This window comes from Gigantopelta aegis, chromosome 6, assembly GCF_016097555.1.
Source record: "Gigantopelta aegis isolate Gae_Host chromosome 6, Gae_host_genome, whole genome shotgun sequence".
Lineage (NCBI taxonomy): Eukaryota > Metazoa > Mollusca > Gastropoda > Neomphalida > Peltospiridae > Gigantopelta > Gigantopelta aegis.
Window position 1 is genome coordinate 39,718,877 of NC_054704.1, and position 18,952 is coordinate 39,737,828.

Consider the following 18,952-nt stretch of genomic DNA (forward strand, 5'->3'; position numbering starts at 1 on the left):
AAAAGGCCACATTTGTGTTCTTCTAAATCATGTAATACATGTATGATATTAAAGGGACATTCCCGAGTTTGCTGCATTGTAAGATGTTTCCGACTAATAAAATATTTCTACGATTAAACTTGCACAGTAAATATAATTTCTTATTTAGAATATCAGTGTCTGTGTATTCAATGTGTTTCTGGTCGTCTTAATATTTGTAAGAAACCCAAACTAGATTTTGTCTTCAAATAATTTCATAGTACGAAAAAGCTATATTTTAGTAAATAAGATGAAATTTAGCCTAGTACAAATATTAAACACGTTTAATATACAGCCACTAATATTTTATGCAGAAAAATGTAATTACAGTCGTTAAAAAGTGTCCGTTAGTCGATAACATCTTTAAAATTGCAGCAAAGTCGGTAATGTCCCTTTAACCTGCTCTATCGGGCACCCGATATTAGTGGCCACCTGTCTTAAACGGCCATTTTTATACCCCCATATTTAACTATATATGCATTTGCGTAAGTGGTTGCTAAATATTTATGCGGGCGATTTTTAGGTGTACTAATATTAGGATATTTTAATAGAAAAGTTATTTGTCATATAAATACGAGAAGGATCACAGTTTAGTACATTAATCGTTTATCGCATTGGTAGATATGTTTTACACTCAGATATATGGTTCACGTGTATTTTATTTTGCAGACAAGTGTTAAATCACTGTACAACTGTCGTAATTGTTTAATATATGTATCGATTCCTCTATATTAAAACAATTCGTCTTGCTTTCACAAACTTTATTCTTCTTAACAAAATAAACAGACGGCATATTAATTACAAAAACGAGGCAAACATTCGTCTTGGTATGACACAACTGTTAAAAATGCAATAAGATAGGATTGTCATGCATGTTCAATAATAAGATGACCCATTCATAAACATTATTTTAATAATCGAATAAACAAATTAACATATTAATTATAATAATGACATAACTGTTCTGTACCAATAATGTACATTATTTTAAAAATACAATTTTTAAAAGATGAACACATTAAGTAGAGCAATGGGATAAACAGCTTCCCTTTTTAGGATACAGCTGTTCTGTACCAATAAAGTAGTCATACGTATCCACTGAAAATATAGTTTTGTATCCATTAATCAACATTATAAGTGGCATATTTTCTGCATCTGTTTGTGATGAAGATTCTGCAATAAATGTTTTTACTAGTATATTAATTATTTTATAATTATTGTTTATGAACATATACTTGAAGATGTAATTTTAAATTTTAAAGCACAAATTAATAATAATTTTGGTGAGAAAAGAAAGAAGTGTTTTATTTAACGACGCACTCAACACATTTTATTTACGGTTATATGGCGTCAGACATATGGTTCAGGACCACACAGGTTTTGAGAGGAAACCCGCTGTCGCCACTACATGGGCTACTCTTCCGATAGGCAGCAAGGGATCTTTTATTTGCGCTTCCCACAGGCAGGATAGCACAAACCATGGCCTTTGTTGAACCAGTTATGGATCACTGGTCGGTGCAAGTGGTTTACACCTACCCATTGAGCCTTGCGGAGCACTCACTCAGGGTTTGGAGTCGGTATCTGGATTAAAAATCCCATGCCTCGACTGGGATCCGAACCCTGTACCTACCAGCCTGTAGACCGATGGCCTGCCACGACGCCACCGAGACCGGTCAATTTTGGTGAGAAGCCGCCTTTATTTAACTTAGAGGTAGCACAATATAAATAATAAAAGGTAATCATTGTCCTTTTTATTGTACAACTGTTCTGTATGTTTACTAATATTAATAATAGTCATGTTCAAATTAAAAGGAAAATGACATTCATAAGAAATGGTTTCTTTACAGTAATAAATAATTACTTAATGATAACAGAAACCTAAATGCGGCAGTGTTCTTGCCTTTTAATAATATTCGAAATACTTTTCTCTTCCATAAACTTAAAACTTCCGGATTTTGAACGTAAAACAATTTAATGGCGTCAATGCACGTTTATTATTTTGAACCACCCTGGCCTCTTGCGGTCCACGCGTTCAAGTACGAGCCATGTATTGTCTTGCAAGATTGATCTAATTTTTAAACCTAACGGATTTTGCGAACCAGCACGTCTGATTATATGACTGACTGACAGTGTTAGTAATGACTTATTACCAACTTGAAAGTAATGCAACAAGTCATCATCAAAGTAGATGAATTTGGAAGCTGTGGTTTTATAGGCATCAGCTAAAGCACTGTGGAAAGCGTGATTCTCAAGTCAAAGGTGTTGCATACATGATATGTCTGATGCTATGACATACGATAGTATTTTAACTAATATTTCATGAGGGAGAATCCAGTCCGTGATTTCGTTAGTGGAATGGACAGTTTGTGTATCATCATTGCTGAGATTCGTTGATATCGTTCCGTTCTATAATGAGGCTCAGTTGCCCAGGCAATGTACCATCGTTTTCCATTTCAGACAGGTACTGCTCCCTCGATACAGTGAGGCTTGTGTTCCACCTTGTGACGTTTCCAATAGCCATATCGCTCTGTGCCAGATACAGGTGAAGCCTTACGAATTTTACAATTTCTTGCCTCAAGGTTTCGGCAGATCTGTACACTCTATGTTTTTGAAGTTGATGAGAAATAGCACTGAAGTGGCAATTGCCATCCCTAGCGGGTTCAAACACTATGTTTAAACTAAACTGTTCAGAAATAGCTCGCAATGCATCATTGTGATATTTGGATATAAGATATTCAAATTGTCTAGCCTTATGGTTTTTACCAATTTTTCGAATCCGTTGAAGTTGCATCGTAGCCGCTGTCATATTTGTTTTAATGAAACTGTACTTGTATTAAGTGAGCCGGATGGTGTTTTGAATTTCACTTTGTACATATTTGTTTTTAGATTTCGTTCAGAAATAGCTCGCAATGCATCATTGTGATATTTGGATATAAGATATTTAAATTGTCTAGCCTTATGGTTTTTACCAATTTTTCGAATCCGTTGAAGTTGCATCGTAGCCGCTGTCATATTTGTTTTAATGAAACTGTACTTGTATTAAGTGAGCCGGATGGTGTTTTGAATTTCACTTTGTACATATTTGTTTTTAGATTTCGTTTCACAACACGAGCTTTCAAATTTCTTTGTTGTCGTTGTATTTTATATCTGGGATTTTTATACTTTATGAGAACAGTGTCACCCATTTCATAAATAGGGGTACGCATTCCTCGCATACGAGATTTAAAATTTTGTTCATTGCATTCGAGAGTTACTTTAAAGGCGTTACGTCTGTATTCTTTCAAATGCTGTAGCAATGTGCATCATTTTTGCTTGGATCTTGTACTCGTTTCCGTCCGAAAAAAAAATTGAAATGGTGTTCTCCACTAGAAATATTTTCGTGGCGTTTCGTATAATATCCTCTCATATTTTGGCAAATGTTGTGCCCAGTTAACCCCTAAACCTCTCCCCATCGACATTAAATCAAACGCAGTTTTATTGCGAAGTGTTCTGTGGCACCTTTCAACCTTTCCTTGTGCTTGTCGATGGTATGGCCTGCTTGCGATATCCTGTATTCCACTTGTCCTTAGAAATCGTTTTACTGTCCCTCGGAATTCACCACCGTTGTCGTGTTGAACAATTATCGGCAGTCCAAACCACTGAAAGATGTTTTGCAGTTCATGTTTCACAGAAGTACTTCATTTGTCAGACAATGGTCGAAGCCATATATATCTCGTGAAAATGTCCATTGTTGTTAATACATACATATATATATGTTGCCTTTGTACCGCACACTGTCTTTAGTCATATCTAGTAAATCGATTTGTAGATGTACATACACATGTTTACATGTTACCGAACGAAGGGGTGCTACGTTCGAAAAGCGGACTTTTAGCATACGATGTATACGTTTTTTGTTCAGATGATGACGTATGTTCGTTTCCCCTATGCCACAAAACCTTTTTCTAAGTTTATGATGTAAACTTCTGATTCCACTTCCTTTGCTTTGCGTAAATTCAGAATTTACGATCGATGCTATTTCCGACTGTTTGATAACTGTTTTGCCTTTAAACAATAATATAACACTATTTTCTTCCACGTAATAAGTGTAACAGTCTTTATAGCGGTAGTATTATCTTGCAGCAATTGCCTGTTTCTTTGTTCTTTCTTTAACGTGAATATCGAAGTCTCCCCTCAAAATCTGAACAAGAGTGTCACACCTCTTTTCTCTCCACTGTCCACTACTTCTAGTGTTAATATTAGCAACGAAAAAATTATAAGTGTATTAATACTTATCATTAATGGTATTTTCAAATTAATCGACATTGAAACCTCTATTCAATTTGCTAACACGCTTTCGCACAATTAAACTGACCAACGCTCAACAGTTATTGTTACACTGCTAGTCATACCTACTACCCGCACTAGGGGTATAGAACGCATTATGCAACTTATCAGGCTTGTTGGAAAGACACCTATATCATACTGACGGACTGTGAAAACGCAACGCTGATTTAGTAACACATTTTTCCTTATTTGACACCCAAAGTGAAATAAACCAATTATTGCGATATACTATGAGATACACGAATGTCGAAAATTGAATATCCAGCTGGTTTGTAGAGGTCCGATCCGCTGAAATTAAATTTTCAATATTTTACTTGTCGATTTCTAAGTTGGTGTTCCGTTTTCGCAGTGCCTCACTATATTATCGGTTAGATGGCTAGTGGGAACTGATTTGCCGCTTTCATCTTGCATGTTCAGTATCAAAGTTTGCCGATCCTTTGAAAGCCAGACATAAGAGATGCAACATATTTCAAACTATGTTTTATTTTTGAAGTGTTCAATTTACCGATTGACATTTTCGGCTGTTAACTATGCCAATTATGATTGTAAAACTGCGGAAGCGTATTGGTGCCATCACGCACAATAAAATGATTTTATTTTCCAACATTTAAACTTGGAAAAATCAAGTTTAATGTTGGAAAAATCAAGTTTAATGTTGGAAAAATCAAGTTAATGTTAGAAAGATCAGCATATAATCTTGGAAAGATCAACACTAATCTTGGAAAAATCAACTTTAATTTTGGAAAAATCAACAACCATTAATATACTGAATAACAATAGAACGAAGTATCACACTATTGTAACAGGGACACATACCTTTAAAATATATTAATTAACAAACTTAGTTTAGATTAAAATATCACAATATTGTACCGTTCATATATTAATATTGTTAATTAATACATTAAAGGTACGTGTCCTACTGCAATACTGTGTGATATTTCTATCTAAACTTTGTTAATTAATATATTCTTATAATAATACATAGTATTGTAGTAGGACCTCGTACCTTTAATATATTAATTAGCAAACGCTTATCTACATGAGAGCAGATTTGTTAAGCTTTGAATCAAGAAAACACACATTAATATATCAGTTTAATAACTGCAGCGAAACGCTTCTACCTTTAAACAATAGTGTAATCGATATAACTTATAGTGCCGGTATAACTACTACTAATATGTGCCATAATAGGCTTCGCGGGCATGTACACACCTATACGCGTATCTACATGAGAGCAGATTTGCTAAGTGTTAAATCAGGGAAAAACACATGCATATATCAATATAATAACTGCAGTGAAACACTTCTACCTTTGAACAAATGTGTTTTGTGTCGGCACCACAGGACGCGTTCCTACCAGGAAGAACGTGCGCGGTCTATATATTACTTCGTCACGACTTAATGAGTGCAGTTGGCGACATACAATGAAAATGTAATTGACAGACACTGATGTAAACAATGCATTCAACATACAGTCAGCCAATGTAGCGTGAGTGATACTTGAAACCTCTGGCTTGGAAACGGAAGTCGATACTCTTCTTAGAGGCGTAGAACTATTGAGTGAAGAAGATGCGTGTTTTAATCAATTACAACTGTAACAGCTCGAATGAGGGTTGAGTTCAGTTAGACAGAGTACGCACATGCTCAAGGGAATGACCATATCAGAAAGCAAACAAATTGTCGAAGAACATGTGTGCCTTTCTCGCGGTCGCTGACTGTCGGATTTTCATTATCAACATGTTTAAAATATTTATCTTAGGTCAGTATTTTTTAATTTTTAGGTTTACGAACGAGAACTTTTGTGCACAAAGGTAGGAGGAAAGAAAAAGAAAAACAAACAAAAAACCTGTTTGGGGTGTATCAGTAGGGGTGATTTTTTTTTTTAATATGGCTACTTTGATAGATGTGGATTCTTTGTAACAAAATAAGACTGACAAGGCACCTCTAAGCTCCCACATTTCCTGTGGGAAAATAGACACTACTGATGCTTTTAATGTGAGAGAAGCACTGTTACCGTACGAAATGCGCTACAATAGACTAGAATGGTAACTTCTTTCTTTTTTTTAGAGTTATTTGTGGAAGTCGGCGGCAATTTTTTTTTAATAAAAGTGAAAAAATACGATTTTTTTTTTTTTGAGCAAAATTTACGTCGACGAGTTCGTAAACCGAATAATAAAAAAATACTGGCCTTATTGTCCATATTTTTCGGCAGTTATAGCGGTGTTGGGTTTCAATTTCACAAAACATCCCTTGTAGCAACTGAAGATATCCCAGCGAACTGGAAGATATGTAGCCCTATATGCACATATGTCGTAGCTATTGTCACAAGACTGTTATATAAAAAGTTTGTTTGTTTTGTTTAACGATACCACTGGAACACATTGATTTATTAACCATCGGCTATTGTATTTCAAACATTTGATAATTTTGACATATATTCTTAGAGGGGAAACCCGCTTCATGTTTCCATGAATAGTAAGGGATCTTTTATATGCACGTCCCCACAGATAGGACAGCACGTACCACGGTATTTGACATATCAGTCGTGGGGCACTGGTTGGGACAACCAATAGACACATGGGACCAACGACAGGGATTGATACTAGACCGACCGCGCATCAAGTCAACGTTTTAATACTGGACTATGTGCCTCGGGCATTATTATATCAGAGACCTTGGTATATGGGAAAACACATATCATAGATACATCAGTGCTTAACTTGTATTAACAGCCTATATGTCGGCAGTGTGTTTCGTATAATTATATACATTGTAGATCGTAAAGTGTTCTGCGTGAATTAATTGAACCATAACAACAAAACAATCACGCAACAGTTGTTGTTTGTTTGTTTGTTTGTTGTTTTGTGTTTGGGGGGGGGGGGGGGGGGGTGTGGGTTGTTGCTTGTTTTCTTTTTCTTTCTGTTTGTTTGTTTTGTTTGTTTGCTGCTCCCACTTGACACCACTGGTTTGACCACATTAATATTCCGTCCCTGTTCATGTCTCTCTGTGTATGTTTCTCAATCCCATTATTTCTAATTGTCTGTTTTCTTTTTTTCTTTTTCTCTTTTTCTTTCTTTCTCCCTCCCTCTCATTGTTCTTCGTTCCCTCAATTGGCTTTCTCGCTCTTCTGTGTGCGTGTGTTTGCGTGCGTGTTTTGTGTGTTTGTGGGGGTGGGGGGTTGTTTGTTTGTTTTGCTTTTTTGTTTGTTTGTTTGCTGTTGTTGTTGTCTTTTTATTTTTTGTTTGTTTGTTTTTTTGTGTGTTTTTTGGGGGGTGGGTGGGTTACTGTAGAATCACATTTTAATACCTTCTGTAAAACTACTGTTTTTCTGGTACAGTAGCTTTCGTTAATGCATGAATGAATTACAATTAACCGCACATTTTGCTGCCTAAGTGTATTGTTCAGAGGTTCGAAGTTTAAAAATTCAGTTTATTATCCCAGCAAAAATAAAGGTTCTTGTCAGCCGGATTTGTACAGTGCATTAATAGCAGTAATTGTATGATGGTCTTCCCTGTTGTTAAACGAATAATCATTTCCTTTCAAGTTAAAGTTAAAGTGTGTTTTGTTTAACGATACCACTAAAGTACATTGATTTACTAATCGTCTATAGAATGTTAAACATTTTATAATTTTGACTTGTAGTAGTAGAGAGAAAACTCGTTACATTTTCCCCTGTTATACATAAAATCAAGGATGTGGGAACACAGACAGAATAACACATACCACGACCTTTAATATACCAGTCGTGGTGCACTGGCTGGAACGAGAAGTAACCCAAAAGTCCCACCGACGGTGATCGATCCCAGACCGACCGCGAATCAGGCGAACGTGTTTATCACTGCGCTACGTACCGCCCCTTTTTCGCTGTTTAAGACAAAGGCCGTTTAATGCAGGTTACCAATTTTACGATATTCAACATTATAGTATACTAAAATGTTTGACTACTAGTGATGGACGTGTGTGCTCTATGTTATATTTTACTTCAACTCGATGTCGCATATATGCATTCCGTTTGAACTGTACATAACATGAAACTCGACATTTCTAAATTAAATATGTGGAGATTATTATTCCATCGGAAGAGGTATGACGAAAGTCTAAGATTATCAGTTATACTCTAATATACCTGTTTAAAAATGTACTGATGTCTTGTTAATTCAATAATCGATTTCTTTAGCTAAATATTCATATTTCAACGTCCATGCGCATATGCATAAATATTTTCCATTACAGTTTGAATGTCGGCGGGCCTGTTGGGCTAATTCTCGCTCTACCTAGAGCACCACGACTGGTATATCAAAGGTCGTGGTGTGTGCTATCATGTCTGTGGGATGGCGCATATAAAATATCCTTTGCTACTAATGGAAACATATAGCAGGTTTCCTCTCTAATACTACATGTTTGACATCCAATAGCCTACGATTAATAAATCAATATGCTCTACTGGTGTATTTAAACAAAACAAACTTTAACTTTACAGTTGTTATTGTTGAATTGTTATTTCGTGTGGTATATTATGCAATTCCCGAACAGTTATAAACAGTCAGTCAATATAGTTGTTAAATACACTTAACTAACCATCTCGTTATCTATTATTATGCATAATAGCAAGTGTATTGCAGTGCATCCTGTTGTAGGGAAGGAATACACTTCCTGGTTTGCCATCAATACAACGTGTTAGTGATGGCTCCAGACTGGACGTATGTTATTCTTCTCGTGTGGATTTTAATGTTTACATCAAAACTCACGTTTACGCAGGCTGGTAAGTCATTAATGAAATATTTATCTAATTTTGTTTACACATTACCATCATGACGCATGATTTTAACTGGAACACGAAACCGGCAAAGCCGGAAAAAAAATAAACCGAAAGGTTAACTAATAGAAAATCATAGGAACTCCGAGATAAAAATCATGAAGGCAATATTATGGTTAAAGGAACATACCCTAGTTTTTAAACACTAAGGCATATTTGTACTATTATAGCCGTTTTTGATAACTGAAATCATACTTTACTTAGATTTTATGGTTTAGATTATCAATTCCCATACATTCGAAATGTTTTGGTCATCCTGGTGTTTTTAACATCACAAACTACCTTTCTCATATTTTGAAAAACGCACGTGTGTCTGTGAAGTAACAGTTATGGAGTCGAGTTTTAGTCTATTTTAGAGGGTATTTCACCATTTCAAAGTCACAGATTCATGTTTCACTGAATAGTACTAGGATATGCCCCTTTAAGTATAATAAAGTAAACTTTTTTTTTTTTTTTTTTTAATATTTCAATACTGACATCGGTTGAGTAGTCATCATTGCATATCTTTTAAGGCAGGCAGGTAAACGGTTGGCACTAGTATAAGTAATAGTTACACCTCAGAGGCTCTACGACCAAATTCATAGGGATATTCACCGATACACCTCGTAAAGTGCGGGTATAACATACTTATACACCACTTTCAGTTGAGTTAATTAGTATATCAGTTATAAGATTAATAACTAAAAAGTAGTAAATAATGAAACGAAAATAACGTGGATCAACCCATAGTTCAGCCAGGAAACGTCTCGCTAACGTTCGCGAACTACAGTGTATTTGATTGGTTTTCGTGTCCAGTTGTCCGTGTCGTACGTGTAAATGCAAGTTGATGCAGTTTCATCCGTGCGTGTTAAGGCTGTACTGGTATCGGAATATATTAAACTCAGGAACGTAGTTATATTTCATCCACAGCGCCTCATAATTTTTGGTCACATTTCCTCTATTGATTGAATGGACGTCACCGGTCTCGGTGGTGTCGTCGTTAAGCCATCGGACATAAGGTTGGTAAGTAAGTACTGGCTTCGCAGCCCGGTACCGGCTCTCACCAAGAGACAGTTTTAACGAATCAATGTGTAAGACCACTACACCCTCTTCTCTCTCACTAACCACACGCAACTAACCCACTGTCTTGGAGAGAAACCAGATAGCTGAGGTGTGTGCCCAGGACAGCGTGCTTGAACATTAAGAGAGAAACTAAAGAATGAACGACAAGTGGTACAAGTTTACCTCATTTTACCTTGTTACCTATATCTTTTAAGATGGTTCCGGCTTTAGATGAACTGAAATAAATATAACAGTGTTTCTGTCCATTAAAAAATATGACAAAAACAAGTTTATTTTGAAACATAAATCATATCATGTTTATTTCATGTTTATTAGATATCGGTAAAATTTCGACTTGGACTACTGTGTTCAGAGCGTTTTGGACAAATTACTTTTTTATTTTTTTATTTTATTGCAACCTTTAAATAAAAGAAATATATTTTATTGCACACTTTAAATAAAAGAAATAAACGAACCATCATCTAATATGATAATAAATCAACGAAGATCAAAGTTAAAAGTTCATTTTATTTAATGACACCACTAGATCTCATTTTACAAAGTGAAGCTGAAAGATTACTAAAAGTGGTCGCTACGAAAAAATAAAATTACCACCTACAATAACATTATAAAACACATAGAGTCCCTAGTAATACGATCAGTGGCTTCAAATCACACTACCGAACAACTGTTTAAAGCGATACTATAGTGTGTATAGTAACGACGCGACCTCTATGGGGGAGATCATTTCTGGGGCTTCGAGTGCGAGTGCGAGTGCGAATAATTTTTACATGCTCATATACCACTAGCTTTTCGAGCATGTCCGTCCCGGGGCCTGTCTCTGGATAACCAGTGACTTGCTCTGGGACAGAAAAAAACATTAAGGGAACAATTTTGAAATTTACATCCAAAAATTAAATAGTGGGCCTTTAATATTTTGATGCGCATGTCTAATTAATATAATTAATCGAGAAAATTCTACTAATTAAATTTGGTCGCTAGATTAGATCGGGCGGTCGAAACGAAATTAGATACACAGATAACTAGTTTAACATGTCCCTATACTACCAGGGCCCCGAACACGCCCATCCCGAGTCCGACCTCCGATAAGATCGGTGACCTGACTTGGGGCGGGGAGTGGGGGGTGGGGTGTGGGTGGGGTGGGGTGGAGGGGGGTTGATAATGGACTTAATTTTGAAATTAGCAATTAGTAAAAGAAATTAGTAGGATTAAAACTGTTCGGCCGAATATTTATATAATTTGGAGCATTTTAGAAGGACAGTCCAAAAATAAATAAGAGAAAGAATCGGACTATTTAATAATATTATAAAAAAAAGAAGTAATTTCGACATAAAATTTGCGCAGGTTGAGAGTGACAACTGCTGAGCTCCCGTCGTGTTGAATGCGATACTTGAAGAGAACTCCAAGCTCACATAACACTGCACCAAGGGTGTGTGTGGGGGGGGGGGGGGGGGGGGGGAGGGGGAGAGAGAGAAATCTGCACGAGCTGCGAACACAATTTTATAGTTCGGCTGCCTGAAGTAGAATGTCTGGGACTTAGCCAAATCTCAAGGACAAAATGGCGAAGCCCCAGAAATTATCTCCCCCATAGACGTCGCATCGTAACTATACACACTATCGTATCGCTTTAAACAGCTGTTCGGTAGTGTGATTTGAAGCCACTGGTCGTATAAAATTACTTTGTCCATCACTGTACGGACAGAAAAAGTGGTTATATTATATCAGATGATGAGGCATTGCACAAAGAATGTCTAGACTGCATAACTAATCTATTATATGACAAAATACAACAACAAGAAACGTGAATCACTGGAAAACGAGACGTTTTATGTCATTGCCAAAACCCTATCCATTCTCGGTTTTTAAAAATGTAATTATTTGAATAAAATCTAGTTGAAATACGTTTTCTTCATTTTATGTATGCTATGTGCACATTTGTTTTTTGTGTGTTTTGTTCACTGCTTTTTGGTGAAGGGGAGGGCTTTGGTGGGTTCGTCCTACTCCCCCCCCCCCCCCCCCCTCCATGGCATTGATCATGATTGTTGTCGATTATTAATTAATTAATTTATATAGTTATTATTTTAATCAATAATTTCATAAAACTAAAAGAAAAAGTGTTTTAGAAACAACATACTTTTTATATTCTGTACAGGGCCAGCGGAGTGCATTTGAAAGTGGGAATGGTGGGAGTACTAGTAGTGTGCTGTCAGTTCAAAGGTTGTGGTGTGTGTGTGTGTGTGTGTGTGTGTGTGTGTGTGTGTGTGTGTGTGTGTGAGAGATAATACATGTATTTGAGGGCCCGAATCTGTTCGGAGGCATGCTCATCCGGAATAAGTTTAAATATCAGATGTTAACATAGGGCCTTTTGAGCACAGCAACAGGAAAAAAAGGACACCATGGCCCTATCGGCCTTCACCTCTTCCGCTGCCCCTCATACACAATTTGAAGAAGAAAACATTTTTCGAAACATGCAAATAACATACGTACAATATAGACAGGAAATAGTGAAGATGTGGAGAAGGCCTAGTAAGTTGTGCAACTTGTGCCTAATGCATTTCTTCTTTAAAAAGCAATACACTATGCTTCAATCAATACGGTGTGCCCATTAAGGCGTTAAAAAATGTCTTGAAACCGACCCTACCTAAACAAAATGGGCTTACCCTAATTAGGTTTCCCTATTTTATTTTATTTTTTAACATTATTTTAGGTTAAAAAGAGTACAAATGTAGCCGTTTACAAACTTTAGACTGGCCCTACCTAATATTTTAATAATGTTCCCAGAAATTGGTTTAGGCACAAGGCAGAATAAAAATTTATTTTCTTCATTTGTTAAACTTATATTTGATTAATCTGTCTATAAGTGCCTACTAGTTTGATATCTCTTTTTTAAGTTGTAATATATATATATATATGTAGGATGCATTTTCTTTTTATACTAATCATATCTGAAATTACTGACAAAAACACTACCAAAGGATGCTGTGATGGTGGTGTAAACAAATAACTTGAATGAAAGTGAAAATACTGAAATTAAAGTAATTGGTAGGAGTAGCCTGTGTGAGGGCCATGGGTTTACCTTCCCAGTGAGTCAGTATCTATGCCAAGTATCAAAATGACCATGGGCCAAAATTATGAAGGCTGTTTTTTTTCTGAAACACAAATGTTTAACACTAACTTTAAAATGTGCTGAGCTGTTGTAATAAAAAAAGGTTCATTTTCTTTCATTGTTGGATATTCCACTGCAGAGCTCGTTTTGCAGTGTGAAATTTGATTAAATACTTGAAGCATAACAGAACAAACAGTTTGGTTTTTGCCACTGACCCAAAAACAAATTGACCATAACAATAAAATACTTTCCAAATTATAATCTAGAATGTATTTACATAAATATCCTGAAACAGAAACTTTTAATATTTCTTCAGTTTATTTAGTACCTTTTAAAGTCGCATTACCTTAGTTTTAACCAGTAAAAATTGGACACTAAGTTTAGTTAATTTACAAACCAGTAACTCATTTGGATAAAGTTACAATGGAGTGAAAGAAGAGTCTGTGACGTTAAAACAGGAAATATCCTTAAAAATAGAACTCGAATCGATAAACCGCTACTTCTCAGAGGCACGTGCGTTTTTAAAAATATGAAAAATGCAATGTTTGGTACTACAGACACCAGGATGACCGGAAACACTTCGGCTCTGTGGAAATGAATAATCTAAAGAATAAACTATAATTAATTTTTATTTCAGTGATCATAATAGTGAAAAATATGCTGTAGTGCTTAAAAACTAGGGTATGTCCCTTTAAAATAAATGTGGCCTAACTAGACTATTTTGGGAAAATGTAGCAAAAACCGAATATTTTATTCTGAAGTGACTGTTAAGCCGTATAACAGTTATAATACTTTTACTTTTTGGGGGAGTATGTTGACTACATTATGAAAAATTATAGGATGACCAGAGGCGGATCGGGGGGTGGGGGGGGGTGGGTGGGCAGGGGCCCGGGGCCCCTACATTTTGTGATATTATATTTTTATTATATATTAATTTCAATTTCTTTACGATCCCCCTCCAAACCTCTCCCAAAGTTCCCTTGGCATTCCACCTCATGTCACTGCCCCCCGCCCCCCCCTCCACCCAAATAGATTTTCTGGATCCACCACTGATGACATTGAAAAAACCCACACTTTTGAATGAAAATGTAAATACCTGTTATTGTTTATGAAATACATGTACATGCTAAACAAGTAACTCAAATCATATATTAAACATGAAACAAGACGTGTGAATACTGCATGTAATGCATCTGTTGCAATTAGTGTAATTAGTGTTAAGTTAATTGATGTTGTACCTATATTCGCTTTAAACTATTATTAAACCATATGTGTACTTTTATATATAGAGTACACTTGTACGGGTAGAAGAAGAAACCCCTGTGTAAGTGAGTCATAAATATTTCTTGCTGCATCTGGTTTTAGAAATCCATAATTGTAAAATACCAGTATCTTGTTTCTTTAATTTACAATGTATTACTCTTACAGCCTTTGGAGAGAAAACACAAGTATAATGTGTAAAGCACTTTTGAATTGCTGTTAATTCCATTATCAGTGGAAATCAAGGAATGTCATGACCTGTCTTGGTAAATAAGTGTATGAACCATGATTAAGATAATTTACAGTGGACTTGTATTAATATAAGTACTAATAAGTAGAATATTTAGATACCGGTATGTCAAATGCATTTATGTTAAAACAGGCTCAGTGAAATCAGAATTCCTATTAGATTATGTCATTTTGTACACACAAATTAAATTATTTATATTAACAAATAATAAATATTAAAAAAAAAAAAATCTAATTTGTCTTAAACACTATTTAAAAAACCCAACGTTTCCTTTTAAAAACTTTAAACTTCCTCAGGGAAATAAAACACAAATGAAATTAAGTTAAAAACAGACTGGCTATAAGTGGACAAAATATAAAACAACACAAGCTAAATGAACAAAAAGGAACTAATCAGGTAAATTGGTAATGAAAGGGACTGATTAAAACACTTGACAGGGACTGATTAAAACAACATAGGGAAAGTGAAAAACAAATCCACTGGTATGATTTTCATTTAGTCCATGTGGCCAAACTGAGTTCAATATGTGAATCTAAAGGGACTCTGCTGTGTTGGGTGTCTTTTTATTCTAATTGGATATCGTTTCAAGCAGGTGACAAACATAATAGTGTTCAGGTTGATACACGTGTGGAGCTACATGAAGGGCTTTAAAAGTGTTATTGTATTTTATATTGTGACAGTGCCATGAAAGACGCGTGCAAGTCAGTGAATAAATCACAAAAACACCTGGATATCTTCAGTAGTAGTTGATGAGAATGCACAAATGTCATCGATGAATCTGTAGCAAATATCTGGGGTATGGGGTGTAATATGCCAAACCTGTTTCATCCAGAATGACATGTATATATTGGCGTAGGTGGTACATGGTCAGTGGTGTTGGCATCTTGAAAATCATGCGACAATACTACATACTCGGTTATCCACTTGGTATTCAAGAATCTTCCTTCTGACTGGATGTGTATTGGGCTTAAACAGTTAATCATAACATTGTTACAAGATGCATGCGCCGAATGGTATATACCAGTGAACTTTTTTTCTGGAGGCAGGTGCTTCAGAGGTGAGAATCGCATCTGTCTCCCTGTGTCGGGTAATACTAATATCATGATGTAACGACTTTCCCCAGGCGTTTTTTTCCTCCTTTGCCTTTTATACCAGTTATATATCATATGTAGAATAACATCAATCGTCTAATCCACAATCTTGACCTCACTTTTTCAGTACGGATATTTCTGGATATTGCAAATCTGTAATTTCGAAATCCCAAATAATGGATGGGTAAAAGTTGTTCCTAGTTGCCGCATTGACAGCCGGTGGTCTATACACGGTGCAACGCCAGTGTCATGTCATCTGTTGTTTGTTGGTACCATTTGTCTGGCCACTCGTTGGACTAGTACAGCTGTCCTCTTTGCTGAACGATAACCACCAAAAACGAGATGAAGTGTAGTACCTGGAAGTTGCTTAAAGTAGTCCACAATCATGTCTGACTAGGACTTGAAAGTGAAAAGAGCACCTACAATGCTGCATTATATTTCCCTGGTGGTCGTGATGTTGATTTATGGGCAAAGAAGCTGCATATTGTTTCTTAAATACTTTTTACGATGATCTACTGACACTTCGATAACCACAAACAACCCAGTTAGCTTGTAATCATCATCTTCATATAAAATAGTGTACATCCATTTATCTTTTTTTCGTTTATGTCAATTTATCAAATGTGACTTGTTATTTCTTAGCATGATCACTGTCTGTGTGTTATCTTTTTTTGCTGAAGTAGTTGAGTTTCAGAGGTAATGGTCTTCGTGATTCGCGGTCACTAACGTGTTGCTTCTGTGCATTTCGCGGAATATTGAGTGCAGCCAAATAATGCTTGTCTACATACATTGCTCACTAGTACAAACGTAAACGAATTGTAGTTAAAATAATGTACGGTTTAATTTTCTATACCACAGTAACAAGGAATGAATGAATGAATGAATGTTTAACGACACCCCAGCACGAAAAATGCATCGGCTATTGGGTGTCAAACAATGGTAATGCAAATAAATAAAGTGATGATCAACATCAATATAAACAATTCAAGACTTAAACAAAAACAGTGTAAAGAACTGTGCAAAAACACAAATATCACAGAATTTTACGGATACTGAATTTTACTCAAAACTTCAATTTTGTGCTGTATTGGCCATTCTCAAAGAGAATGTTACACCCCTGCACCACGGTGAGGTTACAGCACACGCAGGGGACAAGGAAGGAAATGTTTTATTTAAAGACGCACTCAACACATTTAATTACGGTTATATGGCGTCAGACATATGGTTAAGGACCACACAATTATTGATAGAGGAAACCCGCTGTCGCCACTCCATGGACTACTCTTTCCGATTAGCAGCAAAGGATCTTTTATATGCACCATCCCACAGCCAGGATAGCACATACCACGGCCTTTGATATACCAGTCGTGGTGCACTGGCTGTGACGAGAAATAGCCCAATGGGCCCACCGATGGGGATCGATCCCAGACCGACCGCGCATCGAGCGAGCACTGTACCACTGAGCTACGTCTCGCCCCCACAGTAACAAATTACATATTTCGTTATTTTTAGATTTAACTGCAAAGGAATCGATTTCAATTATTTATTTACTCAGACCATATACATGGTACATGAGGTAATATAATAATATAATATTTACAAAGTGAGCAAGTTACAAACATATACAAATAACATTTGGAGAACAATAAAGTATAATAAATAAATAATATAGTAAATACATGTACTCATGTTCATTTCTAGATCACATTCTTGTTAAACCTTGTTTAATGTAATCACATAGTTTTATTAATACATGTTTACTCTGCTTATTAAAAAGTATATTAATTTTTTAACATTTGGCTGTGTATAATAATAATTAGATAACTATAGTACTCTAATATCATTTAGTGCTTTACATTCAAATAAGAAGTAAAATTCGTCACCAATACAACCACTATTACATAACCTTTCTTCCTTTAGTAAATGAGTCCATCTTCCTATTTCAACGGGTTGTCTGTGGTTAGCAAGTCTAAATCTGGTAAATGCAATTCTTCGTTTCAAAGGGAGTATGTCTAGATATGGTTCATATGAATGTTCATTTTTAAATAATCTATAAATGATACCTTTTGGTGAGTTTTCTAGAGAACTGTTCTATTCCTGTATATACATATCGCGATAAATTCTTCCTTTTTTTTTTTGTGCTAAACATTTTCTATTGACATTAATATAAAACTGGTTTAACCAAATATAGCTTAGACCAGCTAGATCTAAAATAGTGTTCACTTTACACAACCATCTAGATTTAAAAATACAATTTTCATACAGACTGAACAGAAATTTCTATATAATGGCAGACATTTACTGCTCTTTGCAATCGATATTCCGTTTCTAATAGCTAACAATTCTACTATATATTGTATATTTTTACGGGAAATCTCCGTTTCCAATAGCTAATAATTCTACTATATATTGCTGAATTTTGGCACGAGCTTGGCCGTGATTTTATACTGTGAGATACCCATACCTGGGGAGGGCACCCACACTATCTTTGAGTCATGTATATAATTATAACAGACGAATATATATTTAACATGGTGTGTGTGTGTGTGTGTGTGTGTGTGTGTGTGTGTGTGTGTGTGTGTTTCAAGACTTACACAGGGCCCGCAAAGTGTATTTGAAAAAGAGAGCGGGATGGGGCGAATGTCTGTGAATCAAAATGCATATAGTTGTGTGCCCGGGCATGCTTCTCCGAGAAAAGTTTGAATTTTAGGTGTTAAAATACATTTCAAACTTTCTGAACAGTGTAACATGGAAAAGTGGGTTGTGTGCCATGACCCCCTGCTATAGGCGTTGTTTTAACGTTGCTAGCTCCCTCAATACAGGAGGTGTCTTTTTAAATGTTGCAACTGATAAAGTAATGTAATGGAAAAGAAATCGAAAGTATTTAATTTTTGTTTGTTTAGGTTGGGGTTTTGGGGTTGTTTTTTTTAAAGAAAATAATTATTTTATATTTACAGATTTATATTGTAACTTTATTACTAATGTTAGTGAAATTGTTCCTTTTTAAAACAATGTTCTAA

The 18,952-nt window shown here is 35.7% G+C and overlaps 1 protein-coding gene across 1 annotated transcript in view; it reads left to right on the forward strand.

The window, feature by feature from the left end:
* The first annotated feature begins 9,030 nt into the window (after positions 1-9,030).
* Positions 9,031-18,952, forward strand: part of LOC121374543 (multiple epidermal growth factor-like domains protein 11) — a 41,047-nt gene continuing 31,125 nt past the window's right edge. Inside the window, exon 1 of the mRNA XM_041501648.1 lies at positions 9,031-9,109. Coding sequence (XP_041357582.1) covers positions 9,031-9,109 — 79 coding nt within the window. The remainder of the gene's footprint in view (positions 9,110-18,952) is intronic.